At 38.1% G+C, this 16,286-nt stretch overlaps 1 protein-coding gene across 3 annotated transcripts in view; it reads right to left on the minus strand.

The window, feature by feature from the left end:
- The window catches only part of PRUNE2 (prune homolog 2 with BCH domain), a gene marked incomplete at its 3' end in the record, with an annotated part of 138,904 nt that overhangs the window by 14,264 nt on the left and 108,354 nt on the right, over positions 1-16,286 (minus strand). For all 3 annotated transcript variants that reach the window (XM_082013550.1, XM_082013549.1, XM_082013551.1), the window contains 3 exons: positions 11,674-11,753; positions 10,565-10,765; positions 5,066-5,242 (listed from right to left, as the gene is read on the minus strand). In XM_082013550.1, coding sequence (XP_081869676.1) covers positions 5,066-5,242; positions 10,565-10,765; positions 11,674-11,753 — 458 coding nt within the window. The remainder of the gene's footprint in view (positions 1-5,065; positions 5,243-10,564; positions 10,766-11,673; positions 11,754-16,286) is intronic.

Below are 16,286 nucleotides of genomic sequence, written 5' to 3' on the forward strand. Positions count from 1 at the left end.
CGTGCAGATATGAACAAACTCCTGACAAAATTAAAGGGTTATACCGGCACCTATACAACACTTTCATAAGGAGTTTAAGACTTTTACAGTGCTTTTTGGATACTGGAGAGCAGTATCCAAGCCTAACTCAAATGCTCATAGAACTTCTTGCATTGTGGCCATCTGAGTAAAGCAAAATTCTCCATAGAAAGACAGAGGTAACACACAATCTGCGTGTGCTAACCATGGAAGAGTGAGAGACTAGTTTGGTTTCTCCTTTCTTACTCAAAACCTAAGATGAGTCTCAACTATCTGAAATAAGCATAAGATCTTTATGTCAAGGAAGTAATTTCTTACACGGCTTTGTAGAGATCTTCAAAGAATCCAGTATCCCTGACAAAATGGGTGCTTCAAGGCACTTTTCCATGAAGTCTTCCATGCCAAGAAGAACCACAGCTGATTAATCTCAACACTAGCCCAGTCATAAAGACATGTACAGAGGTGCTCTTTGTTCAGGGCTCTCAGCTGTTCCTTAAAGGACAGGAAAACACCACTGCTTCCCCAGTGGTGTTAGAAAGGGGAAGAAAAGAAGGGTAAGTCTTTGAGACAAAAATGTGTGTCAGAAGTGAGTCTCCCGCCTCAAGCCATATTGTTTCAAATCAAGGCTTGGCAAAGGAACCTGCTGAAGGGTTATGTTGGACTTCCTTCTTTCTGAATTTGATTGGTAGATTTGGCTAAATACAATGCATCGAGTAAACTAGTAATACATACTGCTGATGGTAACATCAACATCGAGTTGAGAATGCTAGTCTAGACTTAATCCACTGAAGAATAGTTTGGACACTGCAGGAAGCTTTCTGCCCTTAGCCTTAACTCCATTCCTCCACGATCCTGGCATCTCTTGTATTCCCAGCACTGTGCAGTAGCTTTTTTCTGGCTCTCAGAGGTCAAAGGCCAGCTAATCTACAGCTGGGCTTCCAGAGCTAGAGAAGCCACTGTACAATGACAGCCCAGTATATGTCCATTGTCTTCTTCAGTCCTCCACTGCAGTGTTGCTCTCCATTCTGTTGGAGGACACGGACATGCAGAAGAGCTCACAATTAGGGTTTGAGTTCAAAGGGCAATGTAGATATAAACACTTTAAACCATGTGACATGGCACGGTGTGTCATAGCTCCAGCTCCTGGATCCTACTCAGGATCCAGTAAGTGTGAACAGCGTATCTACATCAATGGGTGATTGACTTTGGTGTCCCAGTGAAGATGTCACAGTCGAATTCAAAGAGTAGCACTGCATTCTCTAGCAAGGATGTACACAGGGAGGGAGAAGAAGCTCCAGGCCTGTTTTCAGCACGTTCACCTTTTAAGAGTTTGATATGAAGGAATATACCAGTCTTCTCAAAAGAAACAAAGAGACAAGAATTCCACCTCCCACACTCATCACTTAATACTACTCTGTTATGTTTCCATCTTCGCAATAGACCCACATACTTTCAAAGTACTCATTTCACCTATCCCATCCTAGTTCATCCCTCTGCTAAATCATTATGGAACAAAGCGGTGTTTTTCCCCCCTCAGCTTTACAAAGAGGGAGGGGATTTACTTCCTTCCATATATTTGAAAATCACAGAATCATAGAATCATTTAGGTAGGAAAAGACCTTTAAGATCATCAAGTCTAACCACTAACATAGGACTGCCAAGTCCTCTACTAAACCATGTCCCTAAGCATCACATCTACATGTCTCTTAAATACCTTCAGGGATGGTGACTCCACCACTTGCCTGGGCAGCCTGTTCCAATGCTTGACCACTCCCTCAGGGAAGAAATTTTTCCTACTAAATCTAAATCTAAACCTCCCCTGGTTCAGGACGAGGAACAACTCTTGTCCTATCACTTGTTACGTGGGAGAAGAGACTGACACCCACCTCACCACAGCCCCCTTTCAGGTAATTGCAGAGAGCAATAAGGTCTCCCCTCAGCCTCCTCTTCTCCAGGCTAAACAGCCCCAGTTCCTTCAGCTGCTCCTCATAAAGACTTCTGTCCTAGACCCTTCACAAGCTTTGCTGCCCTTTGGACACGCTCCAGCAACTCACTGTCTTTCTTGTAGTGAGGGGCCCAAAACTGAACACAGGATTCAAGGTGCGGCCTCACCAGTGCCGAGTAGAGGGGCACAATCACTTCCCTACTCCTGCTGGCCACACTATTTCTGATACAGGCCAGGATGCTGTTGGCCTTCTTGGCCACCTGGGCACACTGCCGGCTCATATTCAGCTGTCTGTCAGCCAGCACCCCCAGGGCCTTTTCCGCCGGGCAGCTCTCCAGCCACTCCTCCCCAAGCCTGTAGCGTTGCATGGGGTTGTTGTGACCCAAGTGCAGGACCCTGCACTTGGCCTTATTAAACCTCATACAGTTGGCCTTGACCCGTTAATCCAGCCTGTCCAGATCCCTCTGTAGAGCTAAATCCTTAAAAGATTTTCAGGACAATTTATATCATGCTGCCAATAAAGCAATCTGCCCAGCTGGCTCTGGCAGCAAGAGCACACTGTGGCATGTGTGTCCACTAAATTACACAGCAGTGTGCAGTTCATGTAAAGCAAAATGATTATGTGCAGATGCCACCTAACACCACACAGAAGAAAAACCCACAGATAAATTTCAGCCACTTTTTCTTACACATGCCTGTAGACAAGGAATGTTCACCCAAGGGAGATGTGCTTTTTAACTCATCACTAGAAACCAGTAAAAGCCATTTGCCCAAATTCTCAGTCAGCCTATGCAAAAAGACAGATCTTTGAGAAATTTCTCCATCAACATACGTGGAAGGCAAACTCACACTTAGGCTGCCAAATCTACTCTCCCCTTTCCTATTTGGTGGCTGCCATCTAGATTCTGCATTTGGTGTTCTCTGTCATTTGGCAGGGAGGAAAGTTCAGTAGATCATTGAATCATCAAGAGATGTTTGACCTGGCTTCCAATTAACTAATTTTAGCCAGAATCTGTTCTTAATCTTGAGGTTAAAGGAAAGATTCTAGGCCCTCTAAAGCACTCCAAAGATACTAAAGTATAGCCAAAGGAAACATCATACAGAATAGGCCTAGTTGCCATACTGTAGAAACTGTTCAAGCTGTGCAGAGTTTTCCCATGATCCATGCATCAAAATTGTTTCATTTCCACATCTTCAGTCTGCCACTTCATAAACACAGAATTCAAATCAGTCCTTAACTCACTTTACTATGGCTAAATTTCGGGCAAAATTTCCAATTTAGCCAGTGGTGGGCTGAAATTTATCGTTACATCTCACATCATTTTTTTTACAGTGGCTAAGTTACTGACCAGCACCCATTCAAAGGTAAAGGAAACGTAACGTTCTTTATCTTAACTTTGAGTAATCTAACAAGATCACTAAAACAAGATCATCCAAACAAGACATCAGAAATGTAAAATTTGCATCCTGATTATTTCACACTAAGAACCAAGCAGAAAGATTTAGACTCCCATTGAGAATTGTACATGATTATGTACTTCATAGTTTGCCATCAGAGAAGCCTGCCACTGGAACTAGTCCTTGCTCAACATTCAAGCAGTGCTCAATTAAAAGCTACTTCTCCACTCACTGAAATGGACTGGTATTTATTTTTCATAAAAGCTGGTATAAAAGTATACACCAGCAACTAGTAGGAACTGTACTTGACAGTTTTCACCACAAATGTACCTAGATTAGTTACAGCACACAAAAAACATATAAATAAACACCATTAGGAAGGCCTCAAAATATTTTATGTTTGTTTCCTAAATTATGCCATCTGTGTCTGTTTGCTAAACTGTGTCTGAGGTATCATCACATTCATAAATCTTTGATGGTGTTGTTCTAGTGGGAAAATGCTTGGAGGTTTAAATGTCTTTATTAATTCTGACTAAACCTTCTGCACACCGGCCACTGTGAACATCTGTAGGCTAGCTTTTAGCGGCTTTTGATATAAATGTGCAAATTTGAGGACCACATCCTCAGGTAATATAATTAAGCGTAATTTATTGATGTCACTTCTACCAGATAGATATTCAGCACTGAAAATATGCTGGAAACAATGGTTTACCTTTAAATTACGCTAACGGATCAGAAACACCATGAAAGAAGCATCCTCATATAAACTCACAAATCTTACCTCTGAGATGCTAAGTAACATGCCTCAGTTTTTGCAGGAATAGAACAACTCATCCTTACTTAATACCTTACTTAATAGCTGGCCAACAGTGTCCCCCAAACATACAGAATCCAAAGGTAAATTAAACCGGAGACACCAAGGAAAAGGCGCTTGAAAAGCTTTGTTTCATTTTCTTCCTTCAACATCTGTAGTAATATTTATCAATTTGAATTAATTTATACAGAAGTGTGTTAGTAACACCAGAACTACAAATTTTCTGAGGAGGTTAGGGAGCAGATGAGCAAAGGAGACAATATAGCAAGCACATGAAGTCATTTTCCTACTTTAAATGTTTTCTTTGATATGTTATTTGATAATCATTAACAAATTACTTTAAAAAAACATAAAACAGTTGCTGGTGAAATGCTATTTCCTGACAACTATAAATAGCAAACCAAAAATAACATAAGGAGCTTAGCCAGATGAAGGAAAGCCCCAGGGAAAACTGTGTATTTTTCCTTTTGCCACTCTACTTGTTTAGATCTGTGCACCCACACACATCATTCAACAAATCACAGAGCACTATATTTCCTCATGCAAAAGTTTTTGCCAAAATCCACAGAATAAAGTTTTCAAAAGTTTTTTTTTTGGTAGGACAAAAGGTTTTTTCCTTATCCTATGACAGGTTTAGCCTACAATGACCAGATTGTTACAGACACATGTATGTCAGTTTATTTGTTGCTGCTGAAATTGCTTTATACTTAAAATACTCATTAGTCATTGCCACATAGAATTGAACGCCAGGTTGATTTCAGCCATGGCTGAAAAATAAACTCTCTCCCCCTTTGCCAGTATGATAACTGAACTAAAATTGAAATAAATTGTGCTCCATAAAGCACGATTTTTTTACATCAATCTAAAATACGCATTCAGGGTTTTCCTACCTCCATGTGAAATGACTTTTTTGTAAGGTTCAATGACTTTCATATCAATTCTTTGTTCTTGTTCTCCAATAACCACCGTTCTCCATAACCTGTTATCCTCTCTCTCCTCTTCAGCAGTGTACTCTGGAATTGATTCAGACTCCTCCTGGGAAGCATCCTTGGTAGCAGTTTGGTCTTCTGAAAAATAGAATTGTATATATTACATTTTCCTGTAAAAGCTCTAAATGTGGTCTCTGTTACATATATTTAAAATGGATGACTGAAATCAACTGGATTTTTACAGCACTATCCTGGATCTCTACTGGTACAAATAAGAGCAGAATTTGATCATCTAACAGTCAGTAAATGAGAAGTCTCCTTTTAAAAAAAATTTTCATCATCATGAACATAAAAAGAACAGCAACAATTATCACTATGCAGAATACCCCCAAGGGATTTTTGCATTTTTGCATCCAGTTAGTAAAACTGATCAGCTGGTCATGAGAGATACTGCACTGTAGGTCTTTAAAAATCTTTGTGCTGCAGGAATGACAGCTATGCTAAAAAGCAAAATAGGGAACTAGAAGTGAACACAGCAATGCTTCTTGTCAAGGGAGGAATTACCACAGAGCTACAGCTTCTCAACTTTTTCCCAGTTTGTCTCCAATCTCCTCACATCTGGCACCAACAAATATGAAGAACATCCTTTGCTTCTGTCATGAGATAATGCTGACTCCTCATACACCTTAAGCACAGTATTCACCTTCGTTGAGGTCTTTCGGTTGAGTTAAATACCAGTCCCTCCCAGAAGTGATGTACGGAGCAGCCACACAATCTGGCCTGTTCAAACTAGCACCCGCGAGAGAACAGGTACATGTAGTCCACAGACACAATGATCACAATAAATAAACTGCATGGCTGACAAGAGACTACGAAGACTCATAGCACAGCCTCTCTGCTGGATACTCTTAGTTTCAGAAAAGCTGTGAAGTAATTAAAAAAATCTGCATTTCCATTGCACATAGATGAGGTGGCTCTTAACAAATCTAACTGCATGCCAGTTTTTCAAATTTAATGGCTTGTTACAGAGAAAGTGACATGAAAAGTGATTCTGTCCACAGCTGGAATTATTTAATTTCCTTCTTTAGTTATTGTTACAACATACTGTTTTTTCCATGGGGGAAAAAAAACCCTCTTCTGTACTATTATTCTTGCTGAAGCATCTTTGCCTTGTGGCTATGTGCATATTATTAATTTATCTTCATAGTAAAGATTCTATACATTTTATGCATTACACCTATTTGAAGTAAACAAATAAAATCAACTGTTCTTTTTAAAGTATTATTCCAGCTGTGCAGTTATAAGCAAGTGCAGGATTTGATCATGTAAGTCAATAAGCAAGGTAAGAGTAAATAAAGATATAGTGATACATACTGACATACCTGCCTGTACTTAAAAAACTGATCAGACCTCTTATTTGAAAATACTCGAGAGATCTACGTGAGTTAATAATAAACTAAAAGATGTTATTTTAATTGACAAGAGGAGGTAAAGAACGCAATGTTTCACAGAAGTCCTCAAACTTTTCCATGTATTGGTTTATCTTGGGATGCCTCTGATTAATACTGCTTCTTCAACTACTCACACAAGTGGAAGTAAATCATCCTTAAAAGACACCAGTAAGAAATAAATCAATTATCTTTATGAAATCAGGAATAAGATCGTATACTGTCTATATACCACATACATCTACAAACATAAAAACTATGGGCACATATACATACATGTACTGACTAGTCATTTGTAAAACTGATTTCTGCATTAAAACATATCAATAATTCCATAGAATTTGTTAGGAATATCAAGTTCTTCAAACACCAAAAAAAGCTTGGAACTTTGAAAAAAAGTATATATTAGGTTGAGCACACATTTTTTGTGACAGTAGGACTAATGAAGTCTGAATTTATACTGTTGTCTGCCTTGTATTTTCTGTCCCTAATACAAGGTATTATTAGGGAATATTACTGATCGAATAGTCCACCTTGCTGAGGCAGATTCTCCCATTCAACAAAAGCTGAGTCTACCACCAATTCTTTTCTTTACCTAATTCCTGCCTGCTAGAATCTTGCAAGAAAGCAGTAATATTCCACCTCCTACCTCACTGTCTATCCAGCCAGTGAGTTAAAAACATATTCACGTAAGACTGTATTAATGGTGGAAACAAGGATGGAAGATCAATATATACATACACGTGCATATATAATGTGACTACATAAGCGTTTTTTCCTTCTGAACTGCAAATAAAGGGAGTTTGAGGAGATCTAAGGTTGGAAAGAAGAACAGACAGCAAAATGTGATTTTTTTCAAGTATAGTATTTCAAACTGCTTCAACAGATGCCGCTCAGTAGATTATATAGAGCGGAACTGAAGTATGTATTCACGCCTTCTCAGGGTACAATGCTCATGATGTTTAACAATATACTTAGCATTCAGTTTTGCAATATCACATATTCCATGACATTGGGAATAAACTTAGAAAATGCATAACCCCGCTCCATCTGAACCTAGGTATCCTGACGCAATGTTGTATGATGCTGATCTTGCAAAGGTACCATGGGAAACAATATGAAAACTACATGCATGCAGTCAAGCTATGCAAACTTTGACAGGGGATCACAGGTGGTCCCTGCCTTTAAGGATATAGGGTCCCCATGGGACGCTATTACGCAGCTCAGGTGCTTTCAGAATAGAGATGTGGGATGATCTAGGGATGTTCATGACATGAACATTTTTCCTAGGAAAACTGTTCTGGTCATCTGGTTCCTCAGACGGTGGAAAGAGCATGGCTGAGCGAGAGAACTGCAGCTGGCAAAACAGCTTTAGTGAAAAGAGGCTGGGCTAGGTAACTGTCAGACTAATGCTGAAATTGCATTTGGGATTTGATAATTTTTTTTTTGTTGGTGAAACTGCAAATGATGAAAAATGATGAAAAGAGATCTTGATAAAACTCGCAATGCTGGAACCGGCCGAATAATATTTTTTTTTGTAAAAAGGGTACTGTATCACCTCCTTCTGAAGAAGTGGCTATGCTTTACTGCCTGGTGTGTTGATTTTGCTGAGAAAAATGCATCAGTGTGAAATTCAGAAAGGAAATAAACATTTGCAGACAAAATAATAAACTCTCATTTACATTCCAAATAACACTGATCTGGGGGGAGGCCTTCACCTATACACACATATGGCTTTCAGAAATGCCATTTTTGTGTCATCTAATGTAATAATCATAAAAAGCCCCTTTCAGAAAAAGAGCAGGTTATGAAGGATGATGTTTAAATGCAAGGTATTAGTGACAAAAAACCCCTTGTGAAACTGATGATCGACCAACCCCTAAAAAAGTCAAGTGTTAGTTTAAGACAAATTGTTTAGTATTTCTGCTCTCATCTATTTTCTTGCACCTTGTGGTTGTGATGAGTCTTCTTCATCATTCTTTTAAACCAATGGATTTCAATAATTGTTGTATTGCAGAGCCATCAGTTTTCCAGTGATGAGGTGGACCCCTGAATCACGACAAGAGTCTCGCTTTTCTCAGCTGCCTTTTACAGTCCAAATGGACCTTCAGCAGCCTGAGTGTTGAAAAGCTAAAAAAGACTGTTCTCTACAGTCTCAACAGCTGTGTCTTCTCAATATTTACTTTCCTGGGTTTGGCACAACAGTCTAGAAACACTGATCTGTGAGAGATTATGAGTGCTGGTAAGAGCAGAGCACATATTGGTTAACAGTAGCAACAGAAGTACAAAGATAACAAAGGCTATTTACCATGCAAATAAACCATTCTGCACTAGTTCTCATGGCTATACTCTCAGCTAGCAGTTTTATGTCATATATAGCCTACTTGCTTTATTGCCTACTGATTTTCAGAAAATGTGATTTTTTTTTCCTTTTCTACTCTATGTTTCTGGGTCACCTAAGTGGAGGACATTTTGCCAATTAAGTATGCCTGAAATCAAGCTACACAACTGTAAAAATGTCACCAAAAACACAGACACCTTGAGTTCTTCTTCACTTAGGAGGTCAGGGAAACCAGTCCAACCTTAGCAATTGAATAAAGCATAGTTAGAAAGCAACAAAAAAAGCTGGGGAGAAATGCTTGCCATAAATATAACCGCCACCAAAATCACTGGCGTCGAATTTATTTACTTGAGGGCTTAAAGGCAAAATCTGTTCCACTGCAGACAGAGACTTCTGCTCTCCCACAGTGGTCATAACAGTATAAAACAGCAAGCACACACTGCTCTGTGTGTGTGTATGTGTGTGTGCGTATGTGTGTTAGCTTTAACCTTTGCTACAGAATATTCCAGCCATCAAGCAACTCATCACTATGCTCTGCATCTACCCATAAGGAAACCAGCCTTCTAATGAGAAGTGGCATTAGAGACGCTCATGCATGATTGAGTACGCAGTAATGCCTCTTTAGCAATATCACTTAAATTGACGCAAGGGTTCTTGTATGCTCAAAAGAGCATACAATTTTTAAATTATAGTGACCTCACTAGTAACAGAGAATTTAAATGCAAGGGAAAATTCAGTTTAAATGGATCCATTTTTAAAGTTTCTTTACGTTGTAGCTTGTCAAACGGTCACATTCATTTCCCCCTCAAATAGCTCATGATCTTTATGTATTTACATTAGTGAATACTGTTCTTATACGGTTCTTAAAGTACTAGAAAGGAATGAGTATTAACACCCTATTTCATACGTGAGGGTAAGTAAAGCGAGCAAGACAGTGCAAAACAACTTTACACTACATGACAGAAAATCTTAATATACGAAGGAAGAGTGAAGTATCCCTTGGGCACTTCAGTGTGTATCTGTACTGTACAACTAGCCCTGCTGAGAAAGGTTATTTAAATTGGTGGAATGAGGAATTCTCTTGTTCCGTCACCTGAGCTAGCTTTATCATGCCATGTACACGCCTTCTGTGTCTCAGATTTCCAACCATACATGGGAATAAACAAAGACCTTTCTTACTAACAAAAGACCTCTCTCACCACGCTGTGTCTACTTAATCTATACATTGCAACTTCTTTGGTGCAGCTTATGTCAGCCGACATATTTTGCACAAGGTTCTATCCCTATCTACTGACGTAACTGTAATCCAGAGCTGCACGACGGTGCAGTTAGCTATAGTGTTATCAACAACAGACAGCAATTGCTTTCTCCTTCTTGAACAACTCTTTTCAGGCAAGTCCTATGGTAGTGGACAAAGGCAGGAATTTGAATTTGATTCTCTCCAGGTAGGTCTTCTTATTTCATTTGATTAGCTGTACTATTTTTTTCTGCACTCTGCAAAAGTAGAAATGTATTACTGGGGGAAGAAAGGTTAAAAAACAAATAATAAAAAATATCTGGACACCTAGTATTAACTCTCACATGCTTTAACAATATTCATAGCCTGACAGTCATGTAAGCAGTGAAGAAAGAAACAGAGGTGAACTCTACATTTACAATCTAGAACATTACCTTGTCCAGTGTATTCAAAAGAGTCTCCTTCATCAGGAGTGTCAAGGTCATCTACATTGATGTCAATTTCATCTGGCGTATCCAAATTATCATCAGAAAGTACAGATCCTTCACTCTGGTCCAAAGAGAGATTGATATTTGGAGCAGTGAGCTTTATCCTTCTGGGATGGGAACCATTAAGATCGAGAGAATTCGGAGGTTCTGTAAAAAGGGGAAGGAAAAAGGAACTTTATCTCTTCCATATACAATTCGTCTCCCAGATACTTAAGAATCACTTTCAAACACACTAGGGCAGATCAATTTTAGTAACACCAAGCCATTTAAGACCACCTAACAGAAAACACAAATATCAACATTAATGTTTAAAGAAATAAAATAAGCATCTACAGAAATGGCAGATGTTGCCGGGAGCTCTGAAATTATGCAAAATCCAGAGTCACTTTTTTGCAATCATCACATGAAAATCAAGCCTTGGACATGCTCTGACCCACAGCGTTTAAGAATTTAAAGAGCAATAAATTTGAGTTACGTACCAAGACATTGCCAAATCCAGGAGAAATTCATATGAGTGAAAATGCCCTATAAATATTTGTTTTCTTATGCACTTGCTGCTATTCAAATGGTGTTGATTTGCAAGTAGCTGTATCTTTAGTTTTAACTATATAACATTCAATACAGTAACAGAAATAAAAATACCTCTGAATCTCTTTAATTCATCTTAAATAAAAGTAGGCTTCAACAAGACAAAAGTTAGGAATGGCTTTGGCCCTTGCCACTGCATTGTGTGACACATTTCAAGCTGTTCTGTCTAAAGTATTCTAGGTTTAACTTGGCTCACTTAGACAGTAATCAAATATAAGATAAATAATAAAGACTACTTAAACTTCACAAGAACTAAATGAGTGATGACAACAACGCACAAAAGAAAATGGCACACTAAAATTATCAGTTCTCAAGTGAAGAAGAAAATTGACTAAATAAAGCGAACTTAATGCTTCTTTTTAACACTGAACAGATTCTTTGCCAGAACAGAAACATCCTTCTCACTGCATAATTAAATGCCAAGGGAATAAGATATAATTAAGAAAATGAGTAAGAGCTTCTCTCACCGGGTCTCATCTCTGCAGAACTGGGGCTTAATACACCCTCAGCAAAGGGGATGTCCATTCCCACATCCTCTTGTACCAACCTGAGAGGTAAAATACAAAGCAAAATCTTAAAAGTCATGCACAGGTTGATCTTGCTATCAATACAGCTCATGTGATCTCATATGGAACTGAAATTTTCCTGAACGTAGCCAGTTCAGAAGTCTGATCACAAACTGATATAAGTGAGAAACGAACACAGCTGTTGCAATTCTGCTGTGCAGTTCTTACCCCTTATTTATGCAGATGCCTGTAGAGCTTTTGGAGACTATGGATCACACATAGCCACTTTTACTTGGATCAAGACACAGCACTGAGTAATAACAAACTGGCAAACAGCAATGCTTCTAATTTTATACAAATGAACTTGGCCTTTTGTCATCTGGCAAACCAGACACATCATTGCAGGGAGCTTCAGCTACTCTTTGCAAACTGCACACCACAGTTAAGAGTTCCATAACTGTATTTTCATTGCTGTACATATAGTTACTGTATAGCAAAAATGAGATAATGACTGTTTTTTTCATTCTTTTAGTACTTTAGAGCAATTCTGACCCAAATCAGCCATTCTGAAGTAGTGAAACAGTTGATGTCCTGCATTGAAAGGGTACAGGAAGCAAAAAAGCGAGAACCAAAACCACATTACAGACTTTCAAAGATTAAAATGTTACAAAACATCCTACCTAGACTCCATTTTTAGGAAGATACTAAGAAATTTAACATACCTATATAAGTCAAATAAAAGGCATTATGTGGTAAAAATAATAACAAAGGTGTTTGAATGTTTAAAGCAAACTGTCTTGAACTGTTCTCATGTTTATTTTCTGTTCAAGTATTTTACAAAATGCTTGCTGGGAGGATGGTTCAAGTGCAGATAGGAAACATTTTACATTTTCAGTACACTCTTGACAGCTTCCAAACTATTTGCACTAAAAACGTATGACTCAAAAAAAGCTTCATTTACTTTATCAGAATAAGAATTTTTTCTATAGTTCTGTTCCAAACTTTTTTTTTTTCCTACAAAAGCTAAAGAACAGGCAATTTTTACACTTTAATTAACAGAGGTGTGATGAGAGCAGAGAAGGTAATTTTCCCTGCCACAGCATCAGCTGCCTCTGTTCTGAATGATTCAGCTGAATGGGTCTGAACAGGGGTGGCTTGGTGCTCCTGCAGTTTTTTCTTACCCTCATTTTCCCCATGAGGACTACCCTCATTATTTTATTGTGTGCAGGCAAGACTCTTCTGGCCATCAGAGCATGCGTATAGTTTCTGTGATTTCTTGTTAATTTCATACAGGTTATATATAAATGTATACATGTAGGCCTGCCTATAAATGAGCCAAAAGCTTCACTGTGCTTAAAGTTGTGAAAGATCTTTGCCTCAAGTCCCATACCATCAAATTCCCAATACAGACAGGCAATCTAGTGAACTCCCACTCTTCCTATCAGGCCATACAGAACACAGGCAATGTAAACCATGGGTCAGACTGCTCAACTCATGACGAGGCCTTGTCTCTCAATAAATACAGACACGTTAATCTTGCTAATTTTCCTAGATTTATCCCCACATACTGTAGAGTATAACTTTCACAAATACAGAGATCAACTGCTTGATGATTTCTACAAAACACGCCAATTCTGGAATATCTTTAATTACTGTCACATAAGGCTTGAAATATTCTTTCTCTTTGGATACACCATAGAACAGTAAAGAAATTTGATCAAAGTATCCTGCTCATTAATAAAATGAATGGCACAAATTGTTTGTAATGTACCATTTCCTTTTCTTCTGCTCTGCAGCATCTGTGTTCAGAAGCTGTACAAAAACTGATACACAGAATAGCATCACAATTTACCTAGAAAATGTAAATAAGTCATTAGAGTCTTTGGCTGTAAAAAAAGTGTCTGTTCAATTCTTAGTAAAATATGTGTAATGAAGCCTAATTTATTCATCTGAATTTAGCAGAGACAAATCTGAATTCTAATGAAGTGCTATAAGTAACAGCCAGTTAAGGTAAGAAACCATAGTGGTGGAAACAGTCTGAGAAGAGGATGAATGCTTTTAATCCATTTTAAATTCAGATGAAGATTTACTTGGGGCCTTATTAACATTTCCAAATATAAAACTATGAAAAATTCTCAGATTAAAGCAGCTCAGGAATGCTTAGATGACAATTTACGGGTACTCAAGGGTGTATAGTTTGTCTGGACACAACAGGGTTTTCATAAACCATTCATTTATAAAATCTCATACAGCCTTATCACACCAACTGACAATTCCTTACTGAACAAGCTTCAGAAATCACCGCAGGAAATTATTTGAAAGGACATGCTTTTCTTTCAAGTTCTGTGAAGAGTAAGCTACAGTGAATTTTCTGGCTTTCTGTGTTAAAAAGAGACAATACTCTCTGCAGGAAGCCTGTAAAAATGTTTGAGCAGAATGAAGATCATCTTCTCTGTACAAGAGCATGACTGAGTTTTATATACTCTATCTCTACAGAAACAGTGACAATTATAATCTGAGAAAAGCAATTTCCCACAAGTAATTAATTCATAATTTTGAGAGTTGACTAAAATTTTTGCAGTGCCTGGGAGAGAATTATCCTAAATCATTACATTTCTAGGATTGCCTCAAGACTGCTTTTCTCCCTGTGGCGTCTTCATCTTTTTTTAAAAAATGCATATGTACTCGGAGCTGGCATTGCTGCTTTCTCTAGAATCTCTTACACTTTCACAATATAAATATCAAATGTTTTTCTGCTTTCAGTGGGACCAGTATAACTGAGTTAAACCAGAATTTTATATTACAGTTGTGTTTACAAGAACCATACATTTCTAGGGAATTGAAAGATAAGTATGTGTCAGATCCTTTTGTTTGAATTTCTACTGAAATACAGCTACTGCTACAGGCATTATACTCAAAAAATACCCCTCATTTAAGAATTTCAAGTAAACAGCATCAGTATTTGGCTGAGAATCTCTAACTTTGTTTTGATGGCACAGTGTTTTTAATGTCAATAACCCATATCGTTCATATTAGGATATTTGATTTGGGAAGCAAGAGTCTGTGGTCCTGAAAGATCTGGGACAAGGCAGGCAGTTAAAAATCAGTTCAAGCTCAGTTACCAAAAGCATTGCTGACACAAGGCTATCCATTGTATTTTCAATCACATAAAAGATAGTATCACCTCTCAGAAAATTTTTAGCTGAGATTAGATTTCCTCTTTTTTTTAAATTATTTTCATTTTTTTTAATTGTGTCATGTTCTCATTTACTGTCAAATAAACAGCCAGCAGGATTTTTGGAGAACGGAGAGTCTGACTCTGGAGTTAGTAATATTTTTCCAGATTCCTTGTGCTTTACCCAAGCAGATTAAAGATTCCTTCCCAGACATACATACCCTATGCTCAGTTAAAATTAGTATTTTTTAAAAACCATAGTTAATATTTGTTCAGTCATAAATTAACAGACAATACAGGTATCTTTCAAATCTGGTGTGTTTAGAAAGCCATCCACAGAGTGTGGCTTCTGTGACTTTGTACCTCAACACATGGCTCTGGACTCCCCATCAGTGTGAGAATGAGCAAGATGCGGATGAAGTTTATTTTCTACAGACGTAGCTCCCCATTTTCTGATGGATTTGAGAGCATGCTACACTCAGCAGCTCAACACCTTGCAGCGTAATTTCTGGCTGTGCGCAAGCTCTCGACAGGTCTCAGCAGAAACCCTAGTTAATGGAAGATGGACTCCAGAAACTTAAATTAAGCAACTACCTTCTCTTCCTTTCCTACAGACTACTTCAAATACTTCCAAGATTCTGGCTTACAAAATTGCTTGCCTTCCATACAGGTGCAACTAATGCCATGGATGATGTGGCCAAAAGTATTAGCAAAAGAAAAAACCTTTTTTTTTTTTTTTTTCTTTTTAATGAATGCTCCTTGTTGAAGAAGTAAATTAAGTTACTTTAGAAAGCTCCATTCTAATCAGGTATGATTTACTGGATTGATTAAAAAAAGGATCTTTCACTCACAACAGAGGTCAAAGTAAAATAAGCTTTTTGTTTCATAAATGACTTCTCTTGTGTGTACACAGACCAGCCATTTAAGGATCAGCTGCACTGGGAATCAAGTTACTGTATATTTGCTTTGATAGTTCAGGTCTACATACTTGTTCAGAAGTAGCTAAAAAAACCCTGTTTCTCAAAGGTGGATCGGAGATGGATACTAAATTCTTATGAAAAGAGAAGAGAGAGAGACTGGAGGCTGAAATCCTTTCCTTGCTCTTTCTGGGTTCAGACATTCTCACAGATCAATAAATAATAATCTTTATATATTTCTTAGTGCCCTCTCAAATCAGTATTTCTCAGAATAAATGTTATCCTTCCTGACTCTTCTAGGTACAGCAACATTCTGCTATTTTGGAAAGAGCAGCTCTGAATATTCACAGCAGTATGTCATAATCCCTATGGGCTGTGCTGCCGCACCCTTGTGTCATATGTGATATATCACCAGTTTCCCAAGCTGCTCTGCAGCTATTACATATCAAGAAGTTATTTTCTCTAGTCTAAAGCAAATACTC

This window comes from Phaethon aethereus, assembly GCF_964289735.1.
Source record: "Phaethon aethereus genome assembly, chromosome: Z".
In the NCBI taxonomy this organism is placed as follows: domain Eukaryota; kingdom Metazoa; phylum Chordata; class Aves; order Phaethontiformes; family Phaethontidae; genus Phaethon; species Phaethon aethereus.